Source organism: Typha angustifolia, chromosome 15 (assembly GCF_048772165.1).
Source record: "Typha angustifolia cultivar Huaian chromosome 15, ASM4877216v1, whole genome shotgun sequence".
Lineage (NCBI taxonomy): Eukaryota > Viridiplantae > Streptophyta > Magnoliopsida > Poales > Typhaceae > Typha > Typha angustifolia.
The window spans coordinates 22430517-22458022 of NC_133253.1; the positions used below are offsets into that span (position 1 = coordinate 22430517).

Here is a 27506-nt window from a genome sequence, read left to right on the forward strand (position 1 = left end):
GGACATTAGCAAATGTAGCTAGCGATATTGTTACCTCTTATCATCCTATCAATAGGTGTAAGTTTCTCTAAAATTATCTTAAATCTTTCAATTTGTCTTTCCAAAAGTCTAGCAATAATAGACAACAAAAGAAAATAGGTTGTCAAGAAAATAAAATAAAAGAAATTAGGAAAATTATTTAAAATATATACTATATTTTATTTTTGTTATCATTTATATCATACCTTATGAGTATTTATCATTCAACCCCTATATTTTAAATTTAATGCGTGTAAAATACTATGACTTTAATTTTTTAATATAGAGATAAATTACATTAATTATAGATGAAAAATAATATATATCACTGACTAAATAATTCATCAATATCAAGTCAAATGCCATCTCATCTTCTTCTTCTTTCTTTTAACTCTACCCAATCTTTCTTCCCTCCTATCTATCCCCAACTCTACCCCCACCCTACCCATTTTTTGACACTCTCTTCCCTCATCCCTCCTCCCTCCTCCCTCTCTCACATTATTAACTCGCCATTCCCTTTTAGCATTTCTTATATTTTTACTCTCACCTCACCTAAACTTGCGAGTATTAAGAACCTCGTCCGAGAAAGACTATAAGGTGAAATTGAGCCAGTATAGTGATAGTGCTCTATAGCAAGAATTTCGGTGCTCATAAGTTAAAATGGCTGAGAAAAAGAAGAAGAAAAGAGATGCCAAAAAATAAGAGATAGAAAATGTGTTTAGTGGGGGTTTGGGAAGAGATAGGACATTAAGTAGAGTAAAGAAGATGATGGCATGACTCATGAAGGGTGTTACTGCTTTTGGGCTAAATTTAACTCAGAGTATTTTTTGAGGCATTAGACTCAATAAATAAGGATTGGATAATAAATACTCATAACTTAGGAAATAGTAAATGATAACAAAAATAAACTATATGGTAATTTAGATTTATTTCCTAAGAAAATATAACGAAAATTAATAGTTCCTCTTAAAAATAAATGCGCTTTCAAGAAAATTAGCCAAATAAATATAATATGACAACAGAGAACATTTAGTTTACACTTAGCATTTGAAGTAATTGAAGAAAGATTGGCTGTGGGAAAACAAATGGCAGTGCTTATATTTCGTCATACCTCTTAAAATTGGTGCAGTAATGATCAAATGACTGACTAGTAGATGGATGGAGAAATATCCTTTCTGCTTCTTGTTCCGGACTATGATCTAAATTAGATGAGTATATCGGCCGCTATTTGTACATGTATCATCGGAGTGGAATTTTTAGTGAAGAGATAGATATCCCATAGCTAAAGCTGACATTGTATAGCATATTAGCATTATATAACAATCGCCTGTCTACGGACTTTCATCAAAACATAATAATAGTAAAAACTAATAATAATAATAAATCCAGTAAAACACTTAGCACGTCGTTAACTGTTTATTATCAAGTCAATCGGTGTAATCAATTGGCGGAAACTTTGTGCTGGCTTGTTAGTTAACTTTCATTATAAAGTCAATGGATTTGTTTATGCTCAATATCAAAGATGAGGAAGGAAAAGCTTGGACATGTTTAGGCCTTTTATCTTGTTTTATGATAGTGGAGCAGCAGTTAAAACGCATTAGGACTTATAACAATAACAGCATCCAGTTTTAGACACAAGAATCTCAAACTGTAGAATTTGTATCAGTATCTTTTATATAATATCAATCCATTTCAATTAAGTTATCTTTTCCATCTTGTTCCTTCATACCAGATAATTAATATCAATCAAATCAAAGCACTCTTGTGTATATCGAGCTTAATCGATTCGAGAGACTTTTATTGATAGAAATATAATATGATCAAATTATTTCTGTGTAGAAAGTAAAAATGGATGCATTTTATTTATGTTTAGTTTTTCCTTTATTTGCAGATTGTGAAATGTTTGTTTTTATTAATTATAGGGATAATTTTATTTAGACCATGTGAACTATTACTATTTCTCACTTTTTAAAAAATTTTTTTTTAACATAGACCCATTGAATAAAAAAAAAATAGTTTAGCATCTCTAACTAGGCTCGAAATCTCTAAATTTGGAGCTCAGTAAAGCTCCAATGGTGCTCCAAATAGGATCCAAATTTGGATCTAGCTTTAAAACATTTCCAACCGGATTTCGAAACTCTAAATTTGGAGCCTGATAGAGCTCTAACCGGGCTTCAAATGGGCTCCAAATGTAGAGTCAGTTACAGTTGAGCTCCAAATTTAGAGCCCCATCTAAAAATTTGGAGCGCAGCTCCAATATTATTTAACTTTTAAAAATTCTAATTTTGCCTTATAAAATTATAAAAGTTTAATCTAAAAATTTAAATTCCATCTACATCCTTTATTAAATAATTTAATTAATTAAATTGAATATATAATTAGTTTTGTTAATTTATTTTTAATAAAAATAGTACCATTAAAAATATCTATCTTTAAAATAAATCTAATATTAAATTATTTAAGTTATTTTTGATTTTTTATTTTTATTTCGTGTAATATAATTTTACTACGTTTAATTAAAAAATATATAATATTAAAATAACTTATGAAGTAATTTAAAATATAATATATAAATATGGAGTGCACGGAGCTCTTGCCTTAGCCCTCCCTTACAGATGCTCTTATGGGGCTCAACCTTTGGAGCCTCGTCCAAAAATTTGGGGATCGGCTCCAAATAATATTAATGAACTATTCTATTCTAGAGATCTTTATAAAAAAAAAATTGGAATTTGTAGCTAGACCTACTCCAAATTAAGAAAAAAAACACCAAACAATTCTTTTGGTCGTCTTCTAATGCAATTGAATCAAGTAAGTGAAGTAACATGAATACATTCATGTTCATAATCAAGAAAACTAATTTTATCATATGCTAGAGTTTTTTGGCGTGATTCCAAGATTAACGAAAACCCTTTATACTTTCTCTTTTGGTACGTATGGTAATGGTAGTCGTGCATGAATCAACAAGTTAAGTATATCAATCATCTCCTCGCACAACCATGTTACATCACTATGAAGTGATGACAATGCGTAGAAACAATGTCTAGAAACAACCCAACAAAGTCTAGCAATATTAAGCCATGACAAACGCATTAATTTCACAATGTCTAGGAACAATCCAACGACGTTTACAAATTACAAGCCACAACCAACAAAAGTTTAAAAACAATGTGCAGAAACAAGCTAAACTAACGTTCTCCATAAATTACAAGCCATAAACAATCCAGAAACAAAGCAAACAACATCATTTATTCGCAACCTGCAATCTGAAAGAGGAAAATGCAGAAAGAAAAGCAAGCCCAAAGCAACAGGATTTCCCCCGTTGAAGAGAAAATCATGACAGCGAACAAGTAACAAGATGATACACATGTTGTCATAGGCACTCGAGCTCTCCAGCACCATACTGGCCTGTGGCAACGAAAGGTGAAGTAGGCTTGAAGTACCAGAGTGACTTATTGGCGTCTAAGCAGAACATGAAAGAAGGGAAAGATGAAACAACAATCACACACGAGCCACCAACGATGATGAGGTCTTTTTTTGTTTTTGTTTTTGTTTTTTCTTTCTTGAAAACATAAAGAGCCACCTTATTAACTCAAATGATTGAAGATATATTGACCAACAGATGCCCTGGTCCCTGAGATGAGAGGTCCTGCAAACCAAATAATTGCCATCCTATCACCTATTAAGAGCAGAAATGAGATCAAAATGTACAATTTTCACTTTTACCTACTTGTAAACTCTTGTGTTCTATATCAATAAATGAATTCAATAAACAAAATCTAGTGGGGAAGAGTAAATTCATCAATAGGGAATGCGTGAATGGTGAACAAAATATTTGAATGTAATTCTGAAAAAAAGAAGTGCAGGTATTATTACTTATTAGTCATACAACAGTTGTTAAAAATAGAGAACTCGAGGCAGAAAATAAGCAGCAGTACTAAGACAAAATTATTTTTCGTCACTATATATATATGTGTGTGTATATATATATATATATATATAGTTTCCATTCCAACCTACTCTGTTAACACTTAACAGAGATGGAAATAATTAATGCCAAGGATATTTGTTTCGCATTTTTTTTTCAGAGATAGTAGCTAAACAGAAATAACAGAGGATAACAATTTATCAAAGGAAAAATGAAAAACAAAGATCAAATATCAAACAGTGGCAGGTTAAATCTGAAGCAGTATACCGATTATGATTAATAAACATACCCCTTTCAAATAATCAGTCAATATAGATATTGGCAATGTGCTGAAGCTTGCCCCGTACTTCGCTTTCTTGCAGCCTAGCTTTCAACTGAGAGTGCGAGTCAGAGAAGTTCAGAAACTGGAGAGATGTGAGGAACTCAATGCCCTGTGGTACCTCTTTTAGCTCTCCTAGGCCTTTTAAAACAAGGGTGTGCAGGCGTACCATGGTTCCCTTCTCCATCTTCACTTGATTGACACAATCAATGTTTTCAATAATAAGAGATTGTAGATTGGGGAACCATCCATCACGAAACACCAACTGCTGGTCCCCCTGGTAAAGATCTAGAAAGATATATTTCATCTTTTCCGATAAACGAGAGGAATCTTCCTTGGGAATATTACCACCTTTTAGTTGTAACTCCCTAAGAGAATGTAGATTTGGGAGCCATCCATCACAAAACAGCAACTCCCGTCCAAGGGTCAGATTATCGTATTTATTACCGTTTATAAATAAAACCAATCGAGAGAGGAGGCGCATTTGAGATAAAGAGGCAGACAGATGCATAAAGTGGTAGTCTTTTAACTCGAAGATAGCCAAACTTCTTAGTTGAGTCAGATTTTTCAATCCTTTTACTAGATCCTTGCTAGCTTTCACGCCCTTGAGAGTCTGCAATACTTTAATATTCCACAAACCTTTTGGTGCTTCTAGGGGTGTAGAAGTTCCGGACCCATCTTTCACCTCCATAACGTTCAGGTATCTCAGCTTCTCGAGCTTCACTATCCCATGTGGCAATTCTTTTATCATACTTCCATAGAGATCCAACGTCTCCAGGTTGGAGAGCTTCTCGATAGATTTCGGGAGGGATTCCACTTTTGAATTCCTGAGACTTAAGTAGCGAAGATTGAACAAGTCCACAATCACATCGGGTAAGGTCTTCAACGCGGCTCCATCCAGATCTAGCACTGCAAGATATTTAGATTTAGATAAATTGGATGAGAGAAACGAGGAGGAGAGTGTACTGCAGTGCAATGCTAGGAAAGTTCGAAGCAACGGCATATATGTGCTTGATAACACATCTTCGCTGCAATTGTGTACTGCCAGACGACGGACATCGCCGTCTACCTTTAACTTTGCACTGTTGTTGTAGACTACTGCATGAAATGTTGCCTTTGCAGACACGACGAGAGCCAACTCACGCATAAGGTGATGCATCCGAAACCTCCTCTTATTATTCATTTCTACAACTTGTAGCATGCTCCGCTTGATTAGCTCGTTGAGATGGTCCTCCGCAACTTCCTCCAGTGTGTTGGATCCCCTTTCTTGTACAAACCCCTCTGCTATCCATAACCTGATTAGTCTCTTCTTAGATAACAAATAGTCCTCTGGGAACATGCTGCAATATAGGAAGCAACTCTTGAGATATGTCGGTAGATCCTTGTAGCTTAGATATAGAACGTTTCTAAGATCTTCTAGGCTAGAATTCTGTTCCAACTCCCAATTGAACCGATGGTAGACTCGGCTCCACTCCGACTCTGTTTGCTGTCTTAATGATGATAGGAGTCTTCCTACTGACACAATAGCTAGTGGCAGTCCTTGACACTTGGTCACAAATTCCTTAGCACACTTGTCAATCTCCGAAGAGCATACATGATCTTTTTCCTTCCGAAACGCCCGCTTACAGAAGAGATCCCATGCCTCCTCGTCACCTAAAGGCTTGAGTTGGAGCTTACATCTATCGTGTGCAAGTGATGCTACACCATCAATTCTAGTTGTGATAATAATTCTGCTCCCTTGGTGATTATCAACAAAGCAATCACATAGATCATGAAATGCTATCGGATTCCAGACATCATCCAATATAATCAGATATCTTTTGTGTTCCAGAAATATTCTCAATATCTCTTTTAGTTCTGTGGCGTCCATGCTTTGAATGTCATCTGGAACTCTGTCTCCTTCCCCGTATAGTTTCTTTATTAATATTCTTAAGATGTCATCAATTTTGTACGACTGTGAGATAGAAACCCAAGCATGGCAGCCAAAATTTTGAGACTCTGTCTTATATACATTGGTGACTAGAGTTGTTTTCCCTAGCCCTCCCATACCCCATACTGAGACTATAGAGAGAGCACATTCCTCAGATTGTAACAATCTAGCTAATATTTCTCTGTTTTTCTCAATTCCCACAAGCTCTTCTTCATCGAGGAAATGACAAGCCATTGTTTGGTGCAATATTCTGTCGCTAGTGTTATCTGTCACTTGACGTGGCATCTGGACCCATCGGTCTTTCCGATTTGATAGCTTTGTAAGCTCCTCCTCTATAATTTTCAAGAGAGTATCAATACCAGTCAAGGCAATGGAAGTTCGATCTTCATGTCTTATTTTTCTGGTAATATCGCCAAATTTATATCCTTGGTGAGATAGAATATGGATATATTCATCGACCAAGTCCTGAGTACCATATGCCAGCTTTCGTACCTGTGCTGTCCAAGCTTCTAGGGGTGGATTGTCGCCCTTTGTCATGTCAAGCTGGTCAAGGAAACACTGTATTACCAAAAGTTCATTCTTTATGCTACTCATTCGATTTTCAATGTCTTTCATTACTGGACCTTGTTTTGCTTGTTTAAATTTTTCTGCTTGCAGCGCTAGCTGTGCCAGTCCAACAGCTAAACTAGCAGTAGAAACAGCAAGTGCGGGAGTTTCCAACATTTTGTTCTTCACTTGATTTACTTGGCTTTGTAATCCTTTTCTCTTGCTCTCCTCGTCGATCTACTGGCCCGGAGAAATTAAACCTGGCGGTGGATAATTAGAACCTAGTGAACATTCAGTTTACACTTAGCATTTGAAGTCCTTGAAGAAAAATAGTATCTGGGCAAACAAATAGCAGTGCTTATATTTCGTCATACCTCTTTAAAATTGGCGCTGTAATGATCAAATGACTGACGAGTGGATGGATAAAAATTTCCTTGTTTCTTCTTGTTCCCGATTATGACCAAGAGTTATTCCATAGCTAAAGCTGACTTTGTACAGCAGTATATAATAATCGCATCGCCCTGTTTACTGACTTTAATCAAAACATAATAATAATAATAATAATAATAATAATAATAACAACAACAACAATATAAAAAAACCAACAAAAGACTTAGCACGCTATTAACTGTTCATTATCAAGTCAATCGGTGTTAGGGCCAGCAAATCTTGACCCCACCCCATAATCTTATACGATAAACCAGCTCTTAATTGGGTTTAGATTTAGTATAATCAAGTTCAGATCGTAAACGGGTCACCTGTTTAATAATCGGGTCATGGGATTTATATAGCTGACCTGTTTTGACCCGTTTGACCCATTTAAGTATACGAGTTGAGTCGAGTCGAGTCAAACTACCAACCCGCCAACCCGCTAACCCACCAACCCCCTAACCCATATATATATATAAAGTAACTAAAACATAAATCGCTCTACTCTCTCATTCTCTCCACTCTACAACCGCCTCATCCAAATTTTCAAAAGGGCAAAAATTTTTTGCCACGCCTTCTCTCTCTCCAATCTCTCTGGTCGTTGTCTGTCGCCTACTGCGGTGTCTCTCGTTTAGTCTCCACCTATCATCTGCCCCGACTCCCAAGCAGGTGTATTGTGTAGTGCTTATCGGCCGTTGAATCTCTCCAACCCCCTCTGTCCGCGGTGCCTCTCACCTCCGTCTCTGCCTGTCGTCTACCCCGAGAGTTCGTCAGCAGATCTCCTTACCGTTTGCGTTTAACCCCTCACCCTTGTCAGATCTCTTCCCTATCTACCCTAACCCTGACCACTGCTGCTTGCCTACCCTTTGTTGGCGGTAACAATCTGATTCCAAAGAGTCATAATAAATTCGATCAAAATAATATAAATAACTTACAAATTACAGAATATAAAATTCTGAATAGTCGAGTCTAGTGTTGGACACTATCTTTTTAAGACCAATTTGCTCTCCACCGATTGCTTCTAGAACAGTGGACGTCGGTCTCCCAGGATACAATGACTGCCTTGCACTGGAAAGGAAACAGCTTTCTAATGCCTTGATTGAACCTGAACTGTGCTGTACTCTCTTTCGGATGCATACTCGACTCTAGAAGGAATGAACCAAGTTTTTTTCTCTGATATTGTGTTAAATTATGCAGACTGACAGCCTATTTATAGAGGTAAACAGGCTTGACGAAAAGATGCAAAATGTCACCGAATGGATGCACCATTTCGGGTCAAAAACTAATTTATAGTTACGCTGTGAAGGGATGCACCATTTGGGTCGGGTTCAACCAACTAACTAATTGATTAACTGTTTATCGAAGGGACACACCACTTCGACCCCGAACTAAACCAGATTTGAACCTGTAACAGGCAAAAAATTAAAATTGGACTTGACCCGTGCATGCGAACCGAGCCGAGCAGGGTCGGGCGGCGCGTGTGTGTGTGAGTTAAGTTGCATAGTAATCTTTACCCACAAAATAGGTACCCCTTTTGGGGCCCAAAGCCCGTAAGAAGTTTGTTACTTATATACCATACTAACATTTCTCAAATATCCAATATGGTACTAAACTTCCTATTCTTTATTTTCCATTGCCATGATACCCACTTTAGAGCCAATTTTCATTCACTGCTCTTCATGGATTTAACTAAGTGAATATTTGACAATAAAGTACAGTTTGAGCTAAATTAATTCCACCATTAAACCATCATTAATAATGTGTGGGCCCCACTTAAAACTTAGCTCAAAGTTAATAAAAATTTATGTCAAAAACATGAAATTACTAACACCCTAACCCTCACTGTTGCCTGCCAAGCCTTCATCACCGTCGCCGCTGCCATTGCTACTGCTCGCCTACCGCCTTCACTACCACTGCCGAAGTTAAGATGGAGCATATGCATTGAAGTTAAGGAGGCCTTCAATGAGCACACGTGTGAGCTTCCAAGTTGCCTACATTTTCTATTATCTCAACACCCTATATTCTCATACTGACTAAAGTTTCAATCCCTCTAATACTTTACAAAAAGTTTTAAGGAGTTTTACCATATTTCAGCTAAATTTGTCTTGGATCTTATAATTTGCGATTATAATTTTGTGATGTTTATTCTATTTCTCAATGTTGTCTGCAGGAACTGATTGATGATTTTCTACCACCACATCAAAATAGGGGCACAAAAGGAGGACATATAACTGGAAATGGAAGAGCTATTGTTGGTGGTATTTCATATCCAAAAGGAACGCATATTTAATCCCTTTTCTAACATCACTATATACATTTCAGTCTTATTCTCCATAATTTACAATGGATTTGTTTAGGCCCAAACTCAAAGATGAGGAAGAAAAATCATGGACATGTTTAGGCCCTTATCTTCTTTTGTGATGGTGCAGCTGCTAGTAAAATGGACAACGACTTGATGACATTAACAGCATGCAGTTTTAGATAAAAGAATCTCAGACTTTAGACTTTGACTCAGTATCCTAAGTAGATCCATTTCAATTTATGGCCTCCACGTTGGACTACTTCCTTGGTATTATTAGATAATTAATATCAATCAAATCAAATATTGTTCTCTTAGAGGTAGCACTATTTATAGTTATACATTTGTCTTGATTATCATAATAGTTACTAAAAATTTGCTAAAGTTGTATAACGTGTATAGTTTAATAAAAACGTCTAAAGAATTATGGAAATCTTAGACAAGAAGTACAAGACAAAAGATGCCGATACAAAAAAATTTATAGTCGGTAAATTTCTTGAGTACAAGATGGTTGACACTAAACCAGTGATTAACTAGGTACAAGGTCTTCAAGTGATAATTCATGAGATTCATGCTGAAGAGATGGTGATTAATGAATCATTTTAAGTGACGGCTATTATAGAAAAACTATCACCGTCTTGGAAGGATTTCAAAAATTACCTAAAACACAAACGCAAGGAAATGACATTTGAAAAACTTATTGTCAGATTGAGGATTGAAGAAGACAATCGTATTGCTGAAAAGAAAATTGGAAGCCAGTACGTGTCAAAGGCAAATATTGTAGAGTCCACAAAGGATAAGAAAAGGAAGCATACCGGCGAAGGCTCTAAAAGTGGCAATGCAAAGAAGTTCAAGGGCAAATGTTACGTCTGTGACAAGTAAAGGCATCGTGCTCAGGACTGCCGTTTACGAAAAAAGAAGGAGAACTCTGAAAAGAAAAAGCCACAAGCTAATGTAACTGAAGTGGAAAACCTACGTTCTGATGTGGATGACATGCACCTCTATGCCGTTGTCTCGGAAGTAAACCTGATTGATAGTAATCGTAAAGAATGGTGGGTAGACAGTGGAGCTACTCGACACATTTGTGCCAACAGATGGATGTTTTCATCTTATCAAACTACAACAGATGAAAAACTTTACATGGGCAATTCAGCAACTTCCAAGGTGGAAGAAATAAGGAAGGTCGTGTTAAAATTAACTTCAGGAAAAGAACTTACTTTTAATGATGTGATGCATGTGCCCGACATTCGAAATAATCTGGTTTCGGGATCATTATTGAGTAAGAAAGGTTTTGAGTCTGATAAGTTTGTACTTATCAAAAATGGCATATATGTTGGAATGGGCAACTTGTCAAATGGCCTTTTTAAGATGAATGGAATGACTGTAACTCCAAGAATAAATAAAGAGGAATCTTATTCTTACTTGCTTGAGTCTTGTGAAATTTGACATGGTAGATTAGGACATGTTAATTATGGCACATTTCATAGATTAATTAATCTTAATATGTTGTCTAATTTCTCAATTGATTTAAATAAAAAATATGAAATATGTGTTGAAGCTAAATTGGCTAAGACTTCGTTTCATTCCATTGAATGAAGTACAGAACCTCTAGAACCTATACATACCGATGTATGTGATTTAAAATTTATTCAAACTAAATGTGGAAAAAAATATTTTATTACTTTTATTGACGATTGCACAAGATACTGTTATGTGTATTTCCTATGAAGCAAAGATGAGGCATTAGAAATATTTATATATTTCAAAATTGAGGTTGAGAACCGACTTAGCAGAAAGATTAAAATGCTAAGAAGTGATAAAGGTGGTGAATATGAGTCATCATTTGCACAAATATGTGCAGAAAATGAAATTATTCATCAAACAATGGCTCCTTATGCTCCACAGTAAAATGGTATTGCTGAATGTAAGAATAGAACTCTGAAAGAGATGATGAATGCCATGTTAATAAGTTCTGGTTTACCCTAGAATTTGTGGGGGAAAGTTTTGGTTTCTACAAATCACATTCTCAACTGGTTATCCCATAAGAAATTGGATAAAACATCTTATGAGTTATGGAAAGATCGAGAACCTAGCTATAAATTCTTAAGAGTGTGGGAGTGCCTAGCAAAGATTGCAATTCCGGTTCTTAAAAGAACAAAAATTGGACCTAAAACTATTGATTGTATATTCATTGGTTATGCTCATAATAGTAGTGCATATCGATTGCTGGTTCACAAATCATATAATTCTGAGGAACACAAGAATATAATTATTGAGTCTAATAATACATCATTCTTTGAGAATATATTCCCATATAAATCTACATTAGAAGTAAGTTCTCTCAAAAGAACTTATGAAAAAAAGCAGAACCAAGAATCCATGCAAGAAGGAAATGATAATTAACCTAGACGAAGTAAGAGGTCAAGGACTTCTACGTCTTTTGGTCATGATTTTCTAATATATTTATTAGAAAAAGATTCTCAGAGTTATAAGGAAGCAATGTCTATTCATGAAGCTCCTTTATGGAAATAAGCTATTGATAGTAAAGTTGAATCCATTTTGCAAAATCATACCTGGGAATTGGTGGATCTTCCACCAGGGTGTAAACCTTTGAGTTACAAATAGATATTCAAAAGGAAGATGAAAGCAGATGGTTCAATTGACAAATATAAGGCAAGACTTGTAGTCAAAGGATATAGACAAATAGAGAGAATAGATTACTTTGATATATATTCACTTGTAACAAGAATAACGTCTATCCGATTAATAACGTCGTAGGCATAATGCAGTGCGACAATTGATCACAAATTGTATAATATCCATTGATTATGTGAAATCAAACGATAAAATCACGGATCCGTTAACTAAGGGTTTAACAAGAGATCAAGTATATTGTTCATCGAAAGGAATTGGTTTGAAGCCTACCACCTAGAGTAACGACACAACGGCAACCCAACCTAGTTGATTGGAGATCCCAAGATCTAGGTTCAAAGGGACAACCAAGTTCTCAGGACGTTATCTGAAATCACTAAGAGCATCTCCAACGATTGCTCCATATTTGAAGCCCAAAGGCTCTAAAGGCTCCAAATATGGAGCCAAAAATGGAGCATGAGCCCAATGCACTCTAATGCACCCGGCTCCATATATATTAAATTACTTAATAGGTCATCTTAGTGTTATTAATTTTTAATAAAAAATATATGGTTAGAAAACTCTCATCGAGATCTTTAAAATAAGACTAATATTCAATAGTTTCAGAAGTAATTTTAAATTCCTATTTTTTTTAATTAAACGCATCGAAATTATATTACACGAAATAAATATCGAAATAAGCATTACATGTCATTAACTAAAAATATCAAAATTATATTACATAAAATAAGTAGAAATTAACCAAATATAATAAAAGCAATAGATGCTTAATATTCTGTTAAGTCATCTCCGTAGCCACGGGTATTTAAAGAGCTTGAAACCAATGATGATGAACGATTTCAATGATTCTTTGCTCCACATAAGAAGATCGAAGATAGAGAGGCTCATTTTGAGCTTTGAAATGCATTGATTGAACACTTATGGTAGAGGCACGGGAATAAAGAAATATAAATTTTAATATAATTTTTATTTGATGTATTTCATGTTTGATATATTTCATCTCTAATGTATTTTAATTTTTAATATTTATATTGGGAATAATTTTGAGTAATTATATTTTAGGACGCATAATTTATTAGACTCATTTTTATAAATAATAAAAAATTTAAAATTTAAAATTTAAATTAACTAAAAAATAATTTAATATTTAGACTCATTTTTAGAAATAATAAAAAAATTTAAAATTTAAATTAACTTAAAAATAAAATTAATATTAGACTCATTTTAAAGGTATCGATGAGACCTTTCCAATGGTATTATTTTTGTTAAAAGCTGATAAGTAAAACTAATTATATACTCAGTTTAACTAACTAAATTATTTAATAAAGGATACAAATGGAATTAAAATTATTGAATATAATAATTATTGGACAATTTTGGTATTTTCAAAAGGCCAAAATGACAAATGGAGCTGGGCTCCATTTTCACGGTGGGGATCCAAATTTGGAGTCTCACTATTCCTAGCTTCAAATTTGGAGCTAGTTTTAGAGCCCCATTGGAGCTCAACCGGGCTCCAAATTCTAAATTTGAAGCTCGATTAGAGTTGTTTTAAGAGCATCTCGAACTGTGGCTCCACCGGGCTCCATATATATTAAAATAATAATATAATATATATATTATTATATTAGCTTATTTAAATTATTTAATAGGTCATCTTAGCGTTATTATTTTTTAATAAAAAATATATGGTTAGAAAACTCTCATCGAGATCTTTAAAATAATACTAATATTTAATAGTTTTAGAAGTAATTTTAAATTACTAATTTTTTTAATTAAACGCATTGAAATTACATTACACGAAATAAATATCCAAATAAGCATTACATGGTATTAACTAAAAATATCAAAATTACATTACATAAAATAAGCAGAAATTAACCGAACATAATAAAAATAATAGATGTTTAATATTTTGGTAAGTCATCTCCATCCATAGCCACCGACTCCGGTTCTAGTTTTATTTTTAATGTATTTTATATTTGATGTATTTCATATGTAATGTATTTTTTATTTAATATTTACATTGGGAATAATTTTGAGTAATTATATTTTATGACATATAATTTATTAGACTCATTGTTATAAATAATAATAAAATTTAAATTTAAATTAACTCAAAAATAATTTAATATTAGACTCATTTTAAAGGTGATGAGACCTTTCCAATGGTATTATTTTTGTTAAAAAATAATTAGTAAAACTAATTATATACTTAGTTTATCTAATTAAATTATTTAATAAAAAATATAAATAGAATTAAAATTATTGAATATAATAATTATTAGATAATTTTGATATTTCAAAAGGTTGAAATGACAAATGGAGCGGGGCTCCATTTTCATGGTGGGGCTCCAAATTTGGAGCCCCACTGTTGCTAGCTCCAAATTTAGAGCTAGCTTTAGAGCCTTATTGGAGCTCAACCGAGCTCCAAATTTAGTGATTCTTATACTTCGGAAATCTAAGTGGAGTATGCAGGTTACTCTTAATAAGAGGTCACCTATGTGAGTGTAAAGTAGGACATTTCTATGAGATGACTAGGTAAATCTCTAGAGCACTCAAAGAATTACCAAACACGTTTAGGGCCGAAATGGACACAACATATAGAACCGACTGTGTTGAAAAGAGCTGTGTGGGTATTATTGTCTTGGTTTATATAAAAACTGAACAGTTCAAGACATCATGTTCACTGGTTAGCGAATAAATTCAATAATACTTCACTATGGAAGGTTCAAAGCTAAAAACTACCTATCCTGATGCGGTAATTTTTTGTTGTACTATCGATCAAGTCTGTATTTCATATGCATTTTCAGTCAATTCATTCATATGGGGGATTGTTAGTAATTTCATGTATTTGACATAAACTTTTTATTAACTTTGAGCTAAGTTTTAAGGGGGCCCACACTATTAATGATGATTTAATGGTGGAATTAATTTAGCTCAAAAAGTATTTTATTGTCATATATTCACTTGGTCAAATCTATGAAGAGAAGTGAATAAGAATTACCTCTAAAGTGGGTATCATGGCTAAAAAAACTAAAAAAAAGTGAGTTTAGTACCATATTGGATATTTGAGAAATGTTAATATGGTATATAAGTAACAAGCTTCTTATGAGCTTTGGGCCTCAAAAGAGGTACCTATTTTATTGGTAAAGATTACTATGCAACTTAACTCACGCGCGCGTCGCCCGGCTCGGCTCGGTTCGATTCGGAACAGTTAATCAGTCAGTTAGTTGGGTTGAACCCAACCCGAAATGGTGCATTCATTCGGTGACCATTTGCATCTTTTCGTCGAGCCTGTTTAATTCTATAAATAGGTCAGTCTGCATACAGTTCGCATTCGAACAGTTGCTTCCTTTCGAGTGCAAGGCAGTCGTGGAGGACGAATTGGTCTTGAGGAAATAGTGTCCAACACTAGACTCGACTATTTAGAATTTTATATTATAATAACCTATAAGTTTATTTAGTTTATTTATTTTGATCGGATTTTTTGACACTTTGGAATCAAATTGTTACCGCCAACAATATCTTGGCCCAAAGATCTAAAGCCAGGTGTACAATGATCGATGCACATAAGGGAAAAAGCAGTACTAAGAGATTTATTTGTAATCTCTAAGAATATAATCCCAAATGCTTCTTTGTAAACTTTTTTCTATTGACAGTAAATCATAGATGTAGCCCGAATTTAGGTGAACTATGTAAATCTTTCATTGTGATGGTATTGTACTTTTTTATTATTATTCTTATTTAATTATTACGCAATGAACGTAAATTTTGAATATTTATTTGAAATTGATTTGTTTTTCTTTACAGTGTAAGCAGAATATTTATAAAAATTAATAAAAAAATTCAACAAAAAGACAGACTTTGAAGAGAACATTTACTTTACAGATAACATTTGAAGTAGTTGAAGAAAGATAGGATGTGGGAAAACAAATGGCAGTGCTTATATTTGGTCATACCTCTATGTGTAGCTATCAAGTTTCGTCCAGTTTTAAATATGTTTGCATCATAATTCTTTTCCTCGTCAAACTTAATTGTCAATATAGACTTGACAACGTTATCACGGATCTACTTTCCACCACTAAATCAAAACTAAACATTTAAATATCACGATATTTATTGCAAGAAGTCACTTTCTTTTGGCATATTTGCAAATAAACTTGGAAGATGTCATTCAATGGTCAATTCCAAGGTGAGCCTTCAATGAATTTAGTTACATTCAGTTCCATATATAATAGACTCTTTATATTCTCGTCTTAGTAGCTTAAACTTTTGAGTTAAATTTAATTTCAAAATTCATGTCAAAATCATATTTCTCTTAAATAATTAAATTATGAGACCGTTGCGTACACAACATAACAAAGTAACCAACAATATGAACAAGAGGATGAGCTTAACTTCAATTGATATATATTAACTGTCAAAAATCAATCAGCATACAAATAAACTAAAAATTGCAATCTAAGTGAGCGACAAATTAAAGATCGATCCCCTGAGAGGAGTGAAGAATTAAAGATATATGCAAATTAACAGAACTTCTAGGGATGGGGACTCACGTTCATTTCTTTTAGATCTCCGATGGATAAACGAGAGCCTCTAGACTTTTGAGCTAAACTGAGGAAGAAGTGATGAGCGAACTTGATAACAGCCAATGGGGGGAAGTCTCCTCCTTATAAAGAAACTAGGAATAGTTTGAGAAGGTTCGTGATAATAAATGTGAACCAAGCAATGTAATACACACTGACCGATGACTTGGTCTAAGAAGGAATAGTTCTTTAACTCCAAAGTCAAGTCGTCGGAGTGAATGGGAGATTTGGAGAGACGGTACTTAATTATTTTGAAGTAAACTCGTTAACTCTTCTCGGTTATGTTGTTATCTTAGCATGCATCTAAGTCCCTAATCACTTTGGAGTATAAATAGATTTGTTATCCAAAGCCATTAATTAGTCTAAGCACAATTCACTACCCGTAAATTTGATGGCCCAAGATGTGAAGTAAAGTTGCACCAACAGAGTCGTAATTAAATTGGCTACATACTTTTTCACACCAAAGGTTCTCTTGATGGTCATTAGTTAGTGCATCTCTCGTGATTAATTAAGCTAAAAGCAATTTTAATCTTAATAATGATCTTTTTGACTTGCCTAGAAGGAGACCAGAATTATTATTACTACCGCTAGCATTTCAGGGTCCCAATACTTATATTAGAGTATCTGCAATACTTATATTTTAATCTCAAACCAGTTTTAGTAAAAAGTGCTTCGTCTTTAATGTCAGCAGTTTATACACATAATTACAGCGTCACAATAACAAATAATAGTACTGAAAGAATATCCAAGTACTCACTCGTCTACTTTGATAGCAAATTAACCTATTTGTCGAATAAATTTGTAAAACAAACTACTTTGCCCAAAATCTAAAATAAAAATAAAATTAAAAAAACTGCCCATGTTCTTGGGATTGTGAAATAATGTCTAAAAACAAGCGAGCAAAATCTAGAAATATTAAGCCATGACCAACGAAATTAAAGAACAATGCCTTAGAACAATCCAACAATGTGTACATGTTACCTCTGGGAACATGCTGCAATATAGGAAGCAACTCTTGAGATATGTCGGTAGATCCTTGTAGCTTAGATATAGAACGTTTCTAAGATCTTCTAGGCTAGAATTCTGTTCCAACTCCCAATTAAACCGATGGTAGACTCGGCTCCACTCCGACTCTGTTTGCTGTCCTAATGATGACAGGAGTCTTCCTACTGACACAATAGCTAGTGGCAGTCCTTGACACTTGGCAAAATAATTTCACCATGCCTTCTCTCTCTCCAATCTCTCTGGTCGTTGTCTGTCGCCAGCTGCAGTGTCTCTCGTTTAGTCTCCACCTATCGTCTGCCCCGACTCCCAAGCAGGTGTATTGTGTAGTGCTTATCGGCCGTTGAATCTCTCCAATCGCCTCCATCCGCGGTGCCTCTCACCTCCGTCTCTGTCTGTCGTCTACCCCGAGAGTTCGTCAGCAGATCTCCTCACCATTTGCGCTTAGCCCCTCACCCTCGTTAGATCTCGTCCCCATCTATCCTAACCCTGACCACTGCTGCCTGCCTGCCCTAACCCCCGTTGCCTGCCGAGCCTTTATCACCGTCGCCGCTGCCATTGCTACTGCTTGTCTGCCACCTTCACCGCCGCCACTGAAGTTAAGATGGAGCATATGCCATTGAAGTTAAGGAGGCCTTCAATGAGCAGATGTGTGAGCTTCCATGTTGCCTACATTTTCTGTTATCTCAACACCCTATATTCTCATACTGACTAAAGCCATAATATAGTGACCACAGAAAGTTTCAATCCCTCTAATACTTTACAAAAAGTTTTAAGGAGTTTACCATATTTCAGCTAAATTTGTCTTGGATCTTCTAATTTGCGATTATAATTTTGTGATGTTTATTCTATTTCTCAATGTTGTCTGCAGGAACTGATTGATGATTTTCCACGACCACATCAAAAGAGGGGCACAAGAGGAGGACATATAACTGGAAATGGAAGAGCTATTGTTGGTGGTATTTCATACCCAGGGTACAGAATGATATGGAGATCCAAGTCCATCGACTTGAGCAAGAATCATACAATTCTGTTCTTTGATCATTTAAGGCTTAGCCAGATGGCATTACTTGGGTATACATCCCGCTTCATCTGAGCCAAATACTTTTGCTATACATTCTTTTTATTTCTTTTTCTAGTGTTAATCGTAAGTTGGCTTCCATTAATTTCTTTAGAAGAAGGAGAAGGAAGGTCTAATAATTGAACTTTGAAAGGAGCTGAGAGTATCTGATCAGGAATTGTATTTCTGATGTTGTATGAGTTTTGAGTTGAAAATATTTTTTTTTGTTTGTATGATACACCATTTAAGAGTTGAAACAAACTCCATTGTATAGACTTTTGTTATGATGAATTATTAGGATTATAATTTTGATGTTGTATGAGTTTTGAGTTAGAAATATATTATTTTATTTGTATTATACATTATCTATATGGAATAAGTTAGTAAATATTAAATTTTATATATGATTTATATTAAACAAGTTTGACGGATCGTGTTAGTGTTAACCCAACCCGTTTATTAATCGGGTTAGGCGAGTCGGGTCATGTTACTCGTTTGTTACTCGGGTCGTGTTCATTTCTACCAAATGCAACCCGTTTATTAATCAGATTATGTTCGTGTCAAGATAAAATTAACCCGACCCGAAACCGCTTAATCCGACCCGATTGCCACCCTAATCGGTGTAATCAATTGGCGGAAATTTTGTGTTGGTTTGTTAGTTTAGTTAACTCAGTTGATGGTATTGTTAGGGTGTCATTTGGACATTAAAATAAAAAACAAATGGATCTTTTACTAAATACAAGCAAACACAACAGGATGTGAAGCTATTCAAAAGGAACGCATATTTAATCCCTTTTCTAACATCACTATATACATTTCAGTCTTATTCTCCATAATTTACAATGGATTTGTTTAGGCCCAAACTCAAAGATGAGGAAGAAAAATCGTGGACATGTTTAGGCCCTTATCTTCTTTTGTGATAGTGCAGCTGCTAGTAAAATGGACAACGACTTGATGACATTAACAGCATGCAGTTTTAGATAAAAGAATCTCAGACTTTAGACTTTGACTCAGTATCCTAAGTAGATCCATTTTAATTTATGGCCTCCACGTTGGACTACTTCCTTGGTATTATTAGATAATTAATATCAATCAAATCAAATATTGTTCTTGTAGAGATAGCGCTATTTATAGTTATACATTTCTCTTGCTTATCATAAGAGTTACTAAGAATTTGTTAGAGTTCTATAGTCACTAACACCACGACAACACTCGTTTAAGTGAAACTTCAATAAATGTCTATAACAAAACTCACTCTAAAAGTATAATAATTACATCAGACTTATTTAGAGATAAACTCAACTGAAGCTATCACATAAAGCACTTCACCGTAAGAATAGAAAAAATAATTAGTTCTATTCACTATGTCTGTGGATACCTTGGTTTTTACCCAACTTTATTTTTAGATAAATCTACTCCGGAACAATTTATATTAGACCAGTCAAGCCGTCCAATGAATGAATGTTCATTTTTCTTTGCAAGTCCAGAATGTTAAAAGAGCCTTGTTTCTTTTGGTGGAACAAGATTTATTAGAAGAAAGGAAGAAGAAAGAAGAAAGGAAGAAGAAAGAAGGAAGAAGAAGAAGAAAAGAGAAGAGAAGAAGAGAAGAAAGAGAGGAGGGGAGGGAGGTGCGGACCCGGGCCGGCGGCTCGGCTCCGACGGGCCCGAGCCCAAGGTAAGAGAGAGAGAGAGAGAGAGAGAGAGAGAGAGAGAGAGAGAGAGAGAGAGAGAGAGAGAGAGAGAGAGAGAGAGAGAGAGAGAGAGAGAGAGAGAGAGAGAGAGAGAGAGAGAGAGAGAGAGAGAGAGAGAGAGAGAGAGGAGAAGAGATATTTAGAGGGGGAGAGAGAGAGAGAGAGAGAGAGAAGAGAGAGAGAGAGAGAGAGAGAGAGAGAGAGAGGAGAAGAGATATTTAGAGGGGGAGAGAGAGAGAGAAAGAGGCGGTTGAAGGGGTTTTTGGCGGCGGCTGCGGCGGTGCTGGGGCCCGCCGGGGGTGCATGGCACCCCCACGCCATGCCCAGCTGCATGGGCACAAGGCCAGCCACAGTGTGGCCGGCCACGTCGTGCCCATGTAGAATTTTTTTTTTTTTTAGGTTGGGTTATTACATGGTCGGCATGCATCATGTGTTATATTTGAGAGAAAGTTATGATGATAGTATGACATTGAGATTTGTTTACTCATTGTCGAGGATTATATACTTTTATTAATTGTGACATGTTATCTAACTTTTATTTATATATATTATTAAGAAGCCGCTTAGTGAGGACTCTGAAGACTGGGTACCATTTTCGCCGTGTCAATCTATTTTAAAATTTGATTACTATTTGGGTTTTCATGTTTTCTTCGAATTTTATCCTAGAGATTCACGGCCATCATGTTTCCGAATCGGGGCGTGACAGTTTCTAAGATGGTGAAACGAATCAAATTTAAGTTAGTTAGCAACGAGATTCTCTGTGTCAGTTTATTCGTGGCATTACTGTGCTTATGTAAACAAAATCAAGTTGTCAAGTTCCTCTACCATCTTTCGGGGATTTTGCCCTCTACCCTTATGAATCTTTCTGAGCTTACTTCTTTCGTTAATTCTTTGTATGTCTTTGAGTTTGATACCTTATACTTATTAATGTGCCGTCGTGTCAAAGAACGGTCGCTCTACCTCCCTTAGAAATCTTCATAAAAGAAAGGAATTTGTACCTAGACCTACTCCAAATTTAAAAAAAAAACACCAAACGGTTCTTTTCATCGTCTTCTAATGCAATTGAATCAAGTAAAGTAACATGAATACATTCATGTTCATAATTAAGAAAACTAAATTTATCATATGCAAGAGTTTTTTGGCGTAATTCCAAGATGAACGAAAACCCTTTATAGTTTCTCTTTTGGTACGTATGGTAATTGTATTCGTGCATGAATCAACAAGTTAAGTGTATCAATCATCTCCTCGCAAAACCCTGTTACATCATTATGAAGTGATGACAAAGCATAGAAACAATGTCTAGAAACAACCCAACAAAGTCTAGCAACATTAAGCCATGACAAACGCATTAATTTCGCAATGTCTAGGAACAATCCAACTACGTTTACAAATTACAAGCCACAACCAAGAAAAGTTGAAAAACAATGTTCAGAAACAAGCTAACGTTCTCCATAAATTACAAGCCATAAACAATCCAGAAACAAAACAAACAACATCATTTATTCGCAACCTGCAATCCGAAAGAGGAAAATGCAGAAAGAAAAGCAAGCCCAAAGCAATAGGATTTCCCCCATTGAAGAGAAAATCATGACAGCGAACAAGTAACAGATGATACACATGTTGTAATAGGCACTCGAGCTCTCCAGCACCATACTAGGCTGTGGCAACGAAAGGTGAAGTAGGCTTGAAGTACCAGAGTGACTTATTGGCGTCTAAGCAGAACATGAAAGAAGGGAAAGATGAAATAACAATCACACACGAGCCACCAACGATGATGAGGTCCTTTTTTTGTTTTTGTTTTTGTTTTTTCTTTCTTGAAAACATAAAGAGCCACCTTATTAACTCAAATAATTGAAGATATGTTGACCAATAGATGCCCTGGTCCTTGAGATGAGAGGTCCTGCAAACCAAATAATTGCCATCCTATCAGCTATTAAGAGCAGAAATGAGATCAAGATGTACAATTTTCACTTTTACCTACATGTAAACTGTTGTGTTCTATATCAATAAATGAATTCAATAAACAAAATCTAGTGGGGAAGAGTAAATTCATCCATAGGGAAAAGAAAGTGCGTGAATGGTGAACGAAATATTTGAATGTAATTCTGAAAAAAAGAAGTGCAGGTATTATTACTTATTAGTCATACAACAGTTGTTAAAAATAGAGAACTCGAGGCAGAAAATAAGCAGCAGTACTAAGACAAAATTATTTTTCGTCACTATATATATATGTGTGTATATATATATATAGTTTCCATTCCAACCTACTCTGTTAACACTTAACAGAGATGGAAATAATTAATGCCAAGGATATTTGTTTCGCATTTTATTTTCAGAGATAGTAGCTAAACAGAAATAACAGAGGATAACAATTTATCAAAGGAAAAATGAAAAACAAAGATCAAATATCAAACAGTGGCAGGTTAAATCTGAAGCAGTATACCGATTATGATTAATAAACATACCCCTTTCAAATAATCAGTCGATATAGATATTGGCAATGTGCTGAAGCTTGCCCCGTACTTCGCTTTCTTGCAGCCTTGCTTTCAACTGAGAGTGCGACTCAGAGAAGTTCAGAAACTGGAGAGATGTGAGGAACTCAATGCCCTGTGGTACTTCTTTTAGCTCTCCTAGGCCTTTTAAAACAAGGGTGTGCAGGCGTACCATGGTTCCCTTCTCCATCTTCACTTGATTGACACAACCAATGTTTTCAATAATAAGAGATTGTAGATTTGGGAACCATCCATCACGAAACACCAACTGCTGGTCCCCCTGGTAAAGATCTAGAAAGATATATTTCATCTTTTCCGATAAACGAGAGGAATCTTCCTTGGGAATATTACCACCTTTTAGTTGTAACTCCCTAAGAGAATGTAGATTTGGGAGCCATCCATCACAAAACAGCAACTCCCGTCCAAGGGTCAGATTATCGTATTTATTACCGTTTATAAATAAAACCAATCGAGAGAGGAGGCGCATTTGCGATAAAGAGGCAGACAGATGCATAAAGTGGTAGTCTTTTAACTCGAAGATAGCCAAACTTCTTAGTTGAGTCAGATTTTTCAATCCTTTTACTAGATCCCTGCTAGCTTTCACGCCCTTGAGAGTCTGCAATACTTTAATATTCCACAAACCTTTTGGTGCTTCTAGGGGTGTAGAAGTTCCGGACCCATCTTTCACCTCCATAACGTTCAGGTATCTCAGCTTCTCGAGCTTCACTATCCCATGTGGCAATTCTTTTATCATACTTCCATAGAGATCCAACGTCTCCAGGTTGGAGAGCTTCTCGATAGATTTCGGGAGGGATTCCACTTTTGAATTCCTGAGACTTAAGTAGCGAAGATTGAACAAGTCCACAATCACATCGGGTAAGGTCTTCAACGCGGCTCCATCCAGATCTAGCACTGCAAGATATTTAGATTTAGATAAATTGGGTGAGAGAAACGAAGAGGAGAGTGTACTGCAGTGCAATGCTAGGAAAGTTCGAAGCAACGGCATATATATGCTTGATAACACATCTTCGCTGCAATTGTGTACTGCCAGACGACGGACATCGCCGTCTACCTTTAACTTTGCACTGTTGTTGTAGACTACTGCATGAAATGTTGCCTTTGCAGACACGACGAGAGTCAACTCACGCATAAGGTGATGCATCCGAAACCTCCTCTTATTATTCATTTCTACAACTTGTAGCATGCTCCGCTTGATTAGCTCGTTGAGATGGTCCTCCGCAACTTCCTCCAGTGTGTTGGATCCCCTTTCTAGTACAAACCCCTCTGCTATCCATAACCTGATTAGCCTCTTTTTAGATAACAAATAGTCCTCTGGGAACATGCTGCAATATAGGAAGCAACTCTTGAGATATGTCGGTAGATCCTTGTAGCTTAGATATAGAACGTTTCTAAGATCTTCTAGGCTAGAATTCTGTTCCAACTCCCAATTAAACCGATGGTAGACTCGGCTCCACTTCGACTCTGTTTGCTGTCCTAATGATGACAGGAGTCTTCCTACTGACACAATAGCTAGTGGCAGTCCTTGACACTTGGTCACAAATTCCTTAGCACACTTGTCAATCTCCGAAGGGCATACATGATCTCGAAACATCCGTTTACAGAAGAGATCCCATGCCTCCTCGTCACCTAAAGGCTTGAGTTGGAGCTTACATCGATCATGTGCAAGTGATGCTACACCATCAATTCTAGTCGTGATAATAATTCTGCTTCGTTTGTCATTATCAACAAGGCAATCACATAGATCATGAAATGCTTTCGGATTCCAGACATCATCCAATATAATTAGATATCTTTTGTGTTCTAGAAATATTCTCAGTATCTCTTTTAGTTTTATGGCGTCCATGCTTTGAATGTCATCTGGAACTCTGTCTCCTTCCCCATATAATTTCTTTATTAGTATTCTTAAGATGTCATCAATTTTGTACGACTGTGAGATAGAAACCCAAGCATGGCAGCCAAAATTTTGAGACTCTCTCTTATATACATTGGTGACTAGAGTTGTTTTCCCTAGCCCTCCCATACCCCATACTGAGACTATAGAGAAAGCACATTCCTCAGATTGTAACAATCTAACCAGTATTTCTCTGTCATTCTCAATTCCCACAAGCTCTTTTTCATCCAGGATATGACAAGCTCTGTCGCTAGTGTTATTTATCACTTGACGTGGCATCTGGACCCATTGGTCTTTCCGATTTGATAGCTTTGTAACCTCCTCCTCTATATTTTTCAACTGAGTAACAATACCCGTCAAGGCAATGGAAGTTCGGCACTTATCTATTAGCAATCTGGTAATATCACCAAATTTATATCCTTGTTGCTGAGATAGAATATGGATATATTCGTCGACCAAGTCCTGAGTACCATATGCCAGCTTCGATACCTGTGCTATCCAAGCTTCTAGGAGTGGATTGTCGCCCTTTGTCATGTCTAGCTGGTCACGGAAACACTGTATTGCCAAAAGTTCGTTCTTTATGCTACTCAATCGATTTTCAATGTCTTGCAATACTGGACCTTGTTTTGCTTGTTTAAATTGTTCTCCTTGCAGCGCTAGCTGTGTTAATGCAACAGCTAAACTAGCAGTAGATACAGCAACTGCAGTAGCTTCCATTTTTTATGTTCTTCACTTGATTTACTTGGCTTTGTAATTCTTTTCTCTTGCTCTCCTCGTCGATCTACTGGCCCGGAGAAAACCCTGGCCACCAAGTCATGCATTTATATTCATCTAAGCACTGCAGATGTAATCTCGATCATATATTGCACAACATTTCCGTCAGTATTATATATGCAATGCAGGTATTAGAATGAGCACTAAAGAATTTAGGTATTAAGACCAAACAATTGGTTCGACAGATGCACATAGCAAAAGACGAAACCGGACTATTCAGGTATTAGTATTTTACAAGGAACATATACTGTAAATTTATTTTAAATAGAATAATATTTTCTTTATAACTCATATTTTTTTTCAAAGATTATTTGAAGTTATTTACTTCTTGATCTTCCGAAGGATTTGGTAATTTTCTATTTTGATAACCGTGTGCAGCCTATACGGTACATAAATTAATTGGCCGCCATAGTTGACTATTGTGGTTCTTCCTCAAAAAAGATAGCAGCCTCATGATGTGACTCGTCTTTACCGGGAAACTAATATGTATCCAGCCAGTATCACGAGTTAAAAGGGGCTCTGTGATGCAAAATGACGCTTGACTGGATGTGCAACTTCGCTTAGGCTTATCGTCTAACTAAGGTCTAAGGGTGAAAATGAGTATGGAGTAAATCCAATCAGATTTCATATCCTAATACCTAACTATGAATATATTGCTATCCATATAATTTTAAAATAGGTTTATATATATATATATATACACACACACACACATAGGGTGTAAAACAAATGGGCCCCTTTTTTTGAAATTACAAGCAAACACAACAGGATGTCAAGCTACCCAAAAGGAATGCGTATTTAATCCCTTTTCTAACATGACTATATACATTGTAGTCTTGTTCTCCACAATTTACAATGGATTTGTTTAGGCCCAAACTCAAAGATGAGGAAGGAAAAGTATGAAAATGTTTAAGCATTTATCTTCTTTTATGATAGCGGAACTGCTAGTAAAATGGACAACGACTTGATAACAATAACAGCATCCAGTTTTACATATAAAAATCTCAAACTGTTGACTTTGCCTCAGTATCCTAAATCAATCTATTTCATTTATCATCTCCACGTTGGACTACTTCCTACATATCAGATAATTAATATCAATCAAATCAAACGATTTCCTTTTTGCTCAATCCTAACTTGGCATTCCAAGGACGTTCGAACTCGTGAAAAATATTCAAATTGATAGAAACTCAAAAAAAAAAAAAAAAAAAAAAGAGTGTTTGAATACACTCAGGCAGCCATTTGAATACCCCGTGAGATTTCTCCTCCATAAGTCACATCTATAAATATCATTATGATGATTTTTAGGCTTAAGAGAGATAGAAAGAAGAGAGAGCTTTTGAGAAGAAATAGATTTGGAAACACTTGTATTTATATATTTACTAGTGGATTAAAGTTTTTTATTGCCCGTGGATATAGTCACATTACGATTTTTTTATACTATTTATCAATACTAAATATCTTTCGGTTTGAATTTGTTCGTATTAGATTGAGGACTAATGGTGAATAACGCATGCCTTGAACCGAGTCCTATATATTTATCTTCTATAATCATGCATACAATATGAGGAGTATTTTGTTCTCATGAGAGGTAATGTTATTTATAGTCTAGCACTATTTATAGTCATGTACTTGACTTGATTTTCATGAAAATTAGTAAGGATTCATCCGGAGTACTATAGTTGCATCATCACGACAACTCTCACTTAGGTGCAATTTTAGAAAGATGTCTATAACAGAACACACATCTCATAAAACAAATAACTTCATCAAACTTTTAGATATAAACTCAACTTGGGTTGTCACATAGAGTACTTCATCATAGGGATAAAAAAAATAATTAGTGTTCTTCACTACGTTTGTCAATAGCT

General features: G+C 35.5%; 2 protein-coding genes across 6 annotated transcripts; both read right to left on the bottom strand.

The window, feature by feature from the left end:
* Nucleotides 1-3078: 3078 nt before the first annotated feature.
* Nucleotides 3079-16823, bottom strand: LOC140778550 (disease resistance protein RPM1-like). 3 transcript variants are annotated; one of them, XM_073123336.1, is made up of 4 exons: nucleotides 16675-16823; nucleotides 7113-7259; nucleotides 4233-6998; nucleotides 3079-3694 (listed from the first exon to the last, which is right to left on the bottom strand). In XM_073123336.1, exon 3 carries the CDS (start codon nucleotides 6913-6915, stop codon nucleotides 4246-4248), a length of 2670 nt encoding a protein of 889 aa, XP_072979437.1. In that variant the 5' UTR covers nucleotides 6916-6998; nucleotides 7113-7259; nucleotides 16675-16823; the 3' UTR covers nucleotides 3079-3694; nucleotides 4233-4245. The 3 variants fall into 3 exon arrangements, with proteins under 3 accessions (XP_072979437.1, XP_072979438.1, XP_072979436.1); XM_073123337.1 differs by having other exon boundaries at nucleotides 3079-3664; nucleotides 4233-7019; XM_073123335.1 differs by having other exon boundaries at nucleotides 4233-7019.
* A 4989-nt stretch (nucleotides 16824-21812) lies between these two features.
* Nucleotides 21813-25849, bottom strand: LOC140778551 (disease resistance protein RPM1-like). Of its 3 annotated transcripts, XM_073123340.1 has the most exons (3): nucleotides 24096-25849; nucleotides 22923-23861; nucleotides 21813-22357 (listed from the first exon to the last, which is right to left on the bottom strand). In XM_073123340.1, exons 1-2 carry the CDS (start codon nucleotides 25576-25578, stop codon nucleotides 22936-22938), a joined length of 2409 nt encoding a protein of 802 aa, XP_072979441.1. In that variant the 5' UTR covers nucleotides 25579-25849; the 3' UTR covers nucleotides 21813-22357; nucleotides 22923-22935. The 3 variants fall into 3 exon arrangements, with proteins under 3 accessions (XP_072979441.1, XP_072979439.1, XP_072979440.1); XM_073123338.1 differs by having other exon boundaries at nucleotides 22923-25849; XM_073123339.1 differs by lacking the exon at nucleotides 21813-22357 and adding an exon at nucleotides 22359-22380 and having other exon boundaries at nucleotides 22923-25849.
* Nucleotides 25850-27506: the final 1657 nt, after the last annotated feature.

Coding starts and splice junctions, on each gene's coding strand:
- LOC140778550 (XM_073123336.1), bottom strand. CDS start 6,915: ATGTTGGAAACTCCCGCACTTGCTGTTTCTACTGCTAGTTTAGCTGTT.
- LOC140778551 (XM_073123338.1), bottom strand. CDS start 25,578: ATGGAAGCTACTGCAGTTGCTGTATCTACTGCTAGTTTAGCTGTTGCA.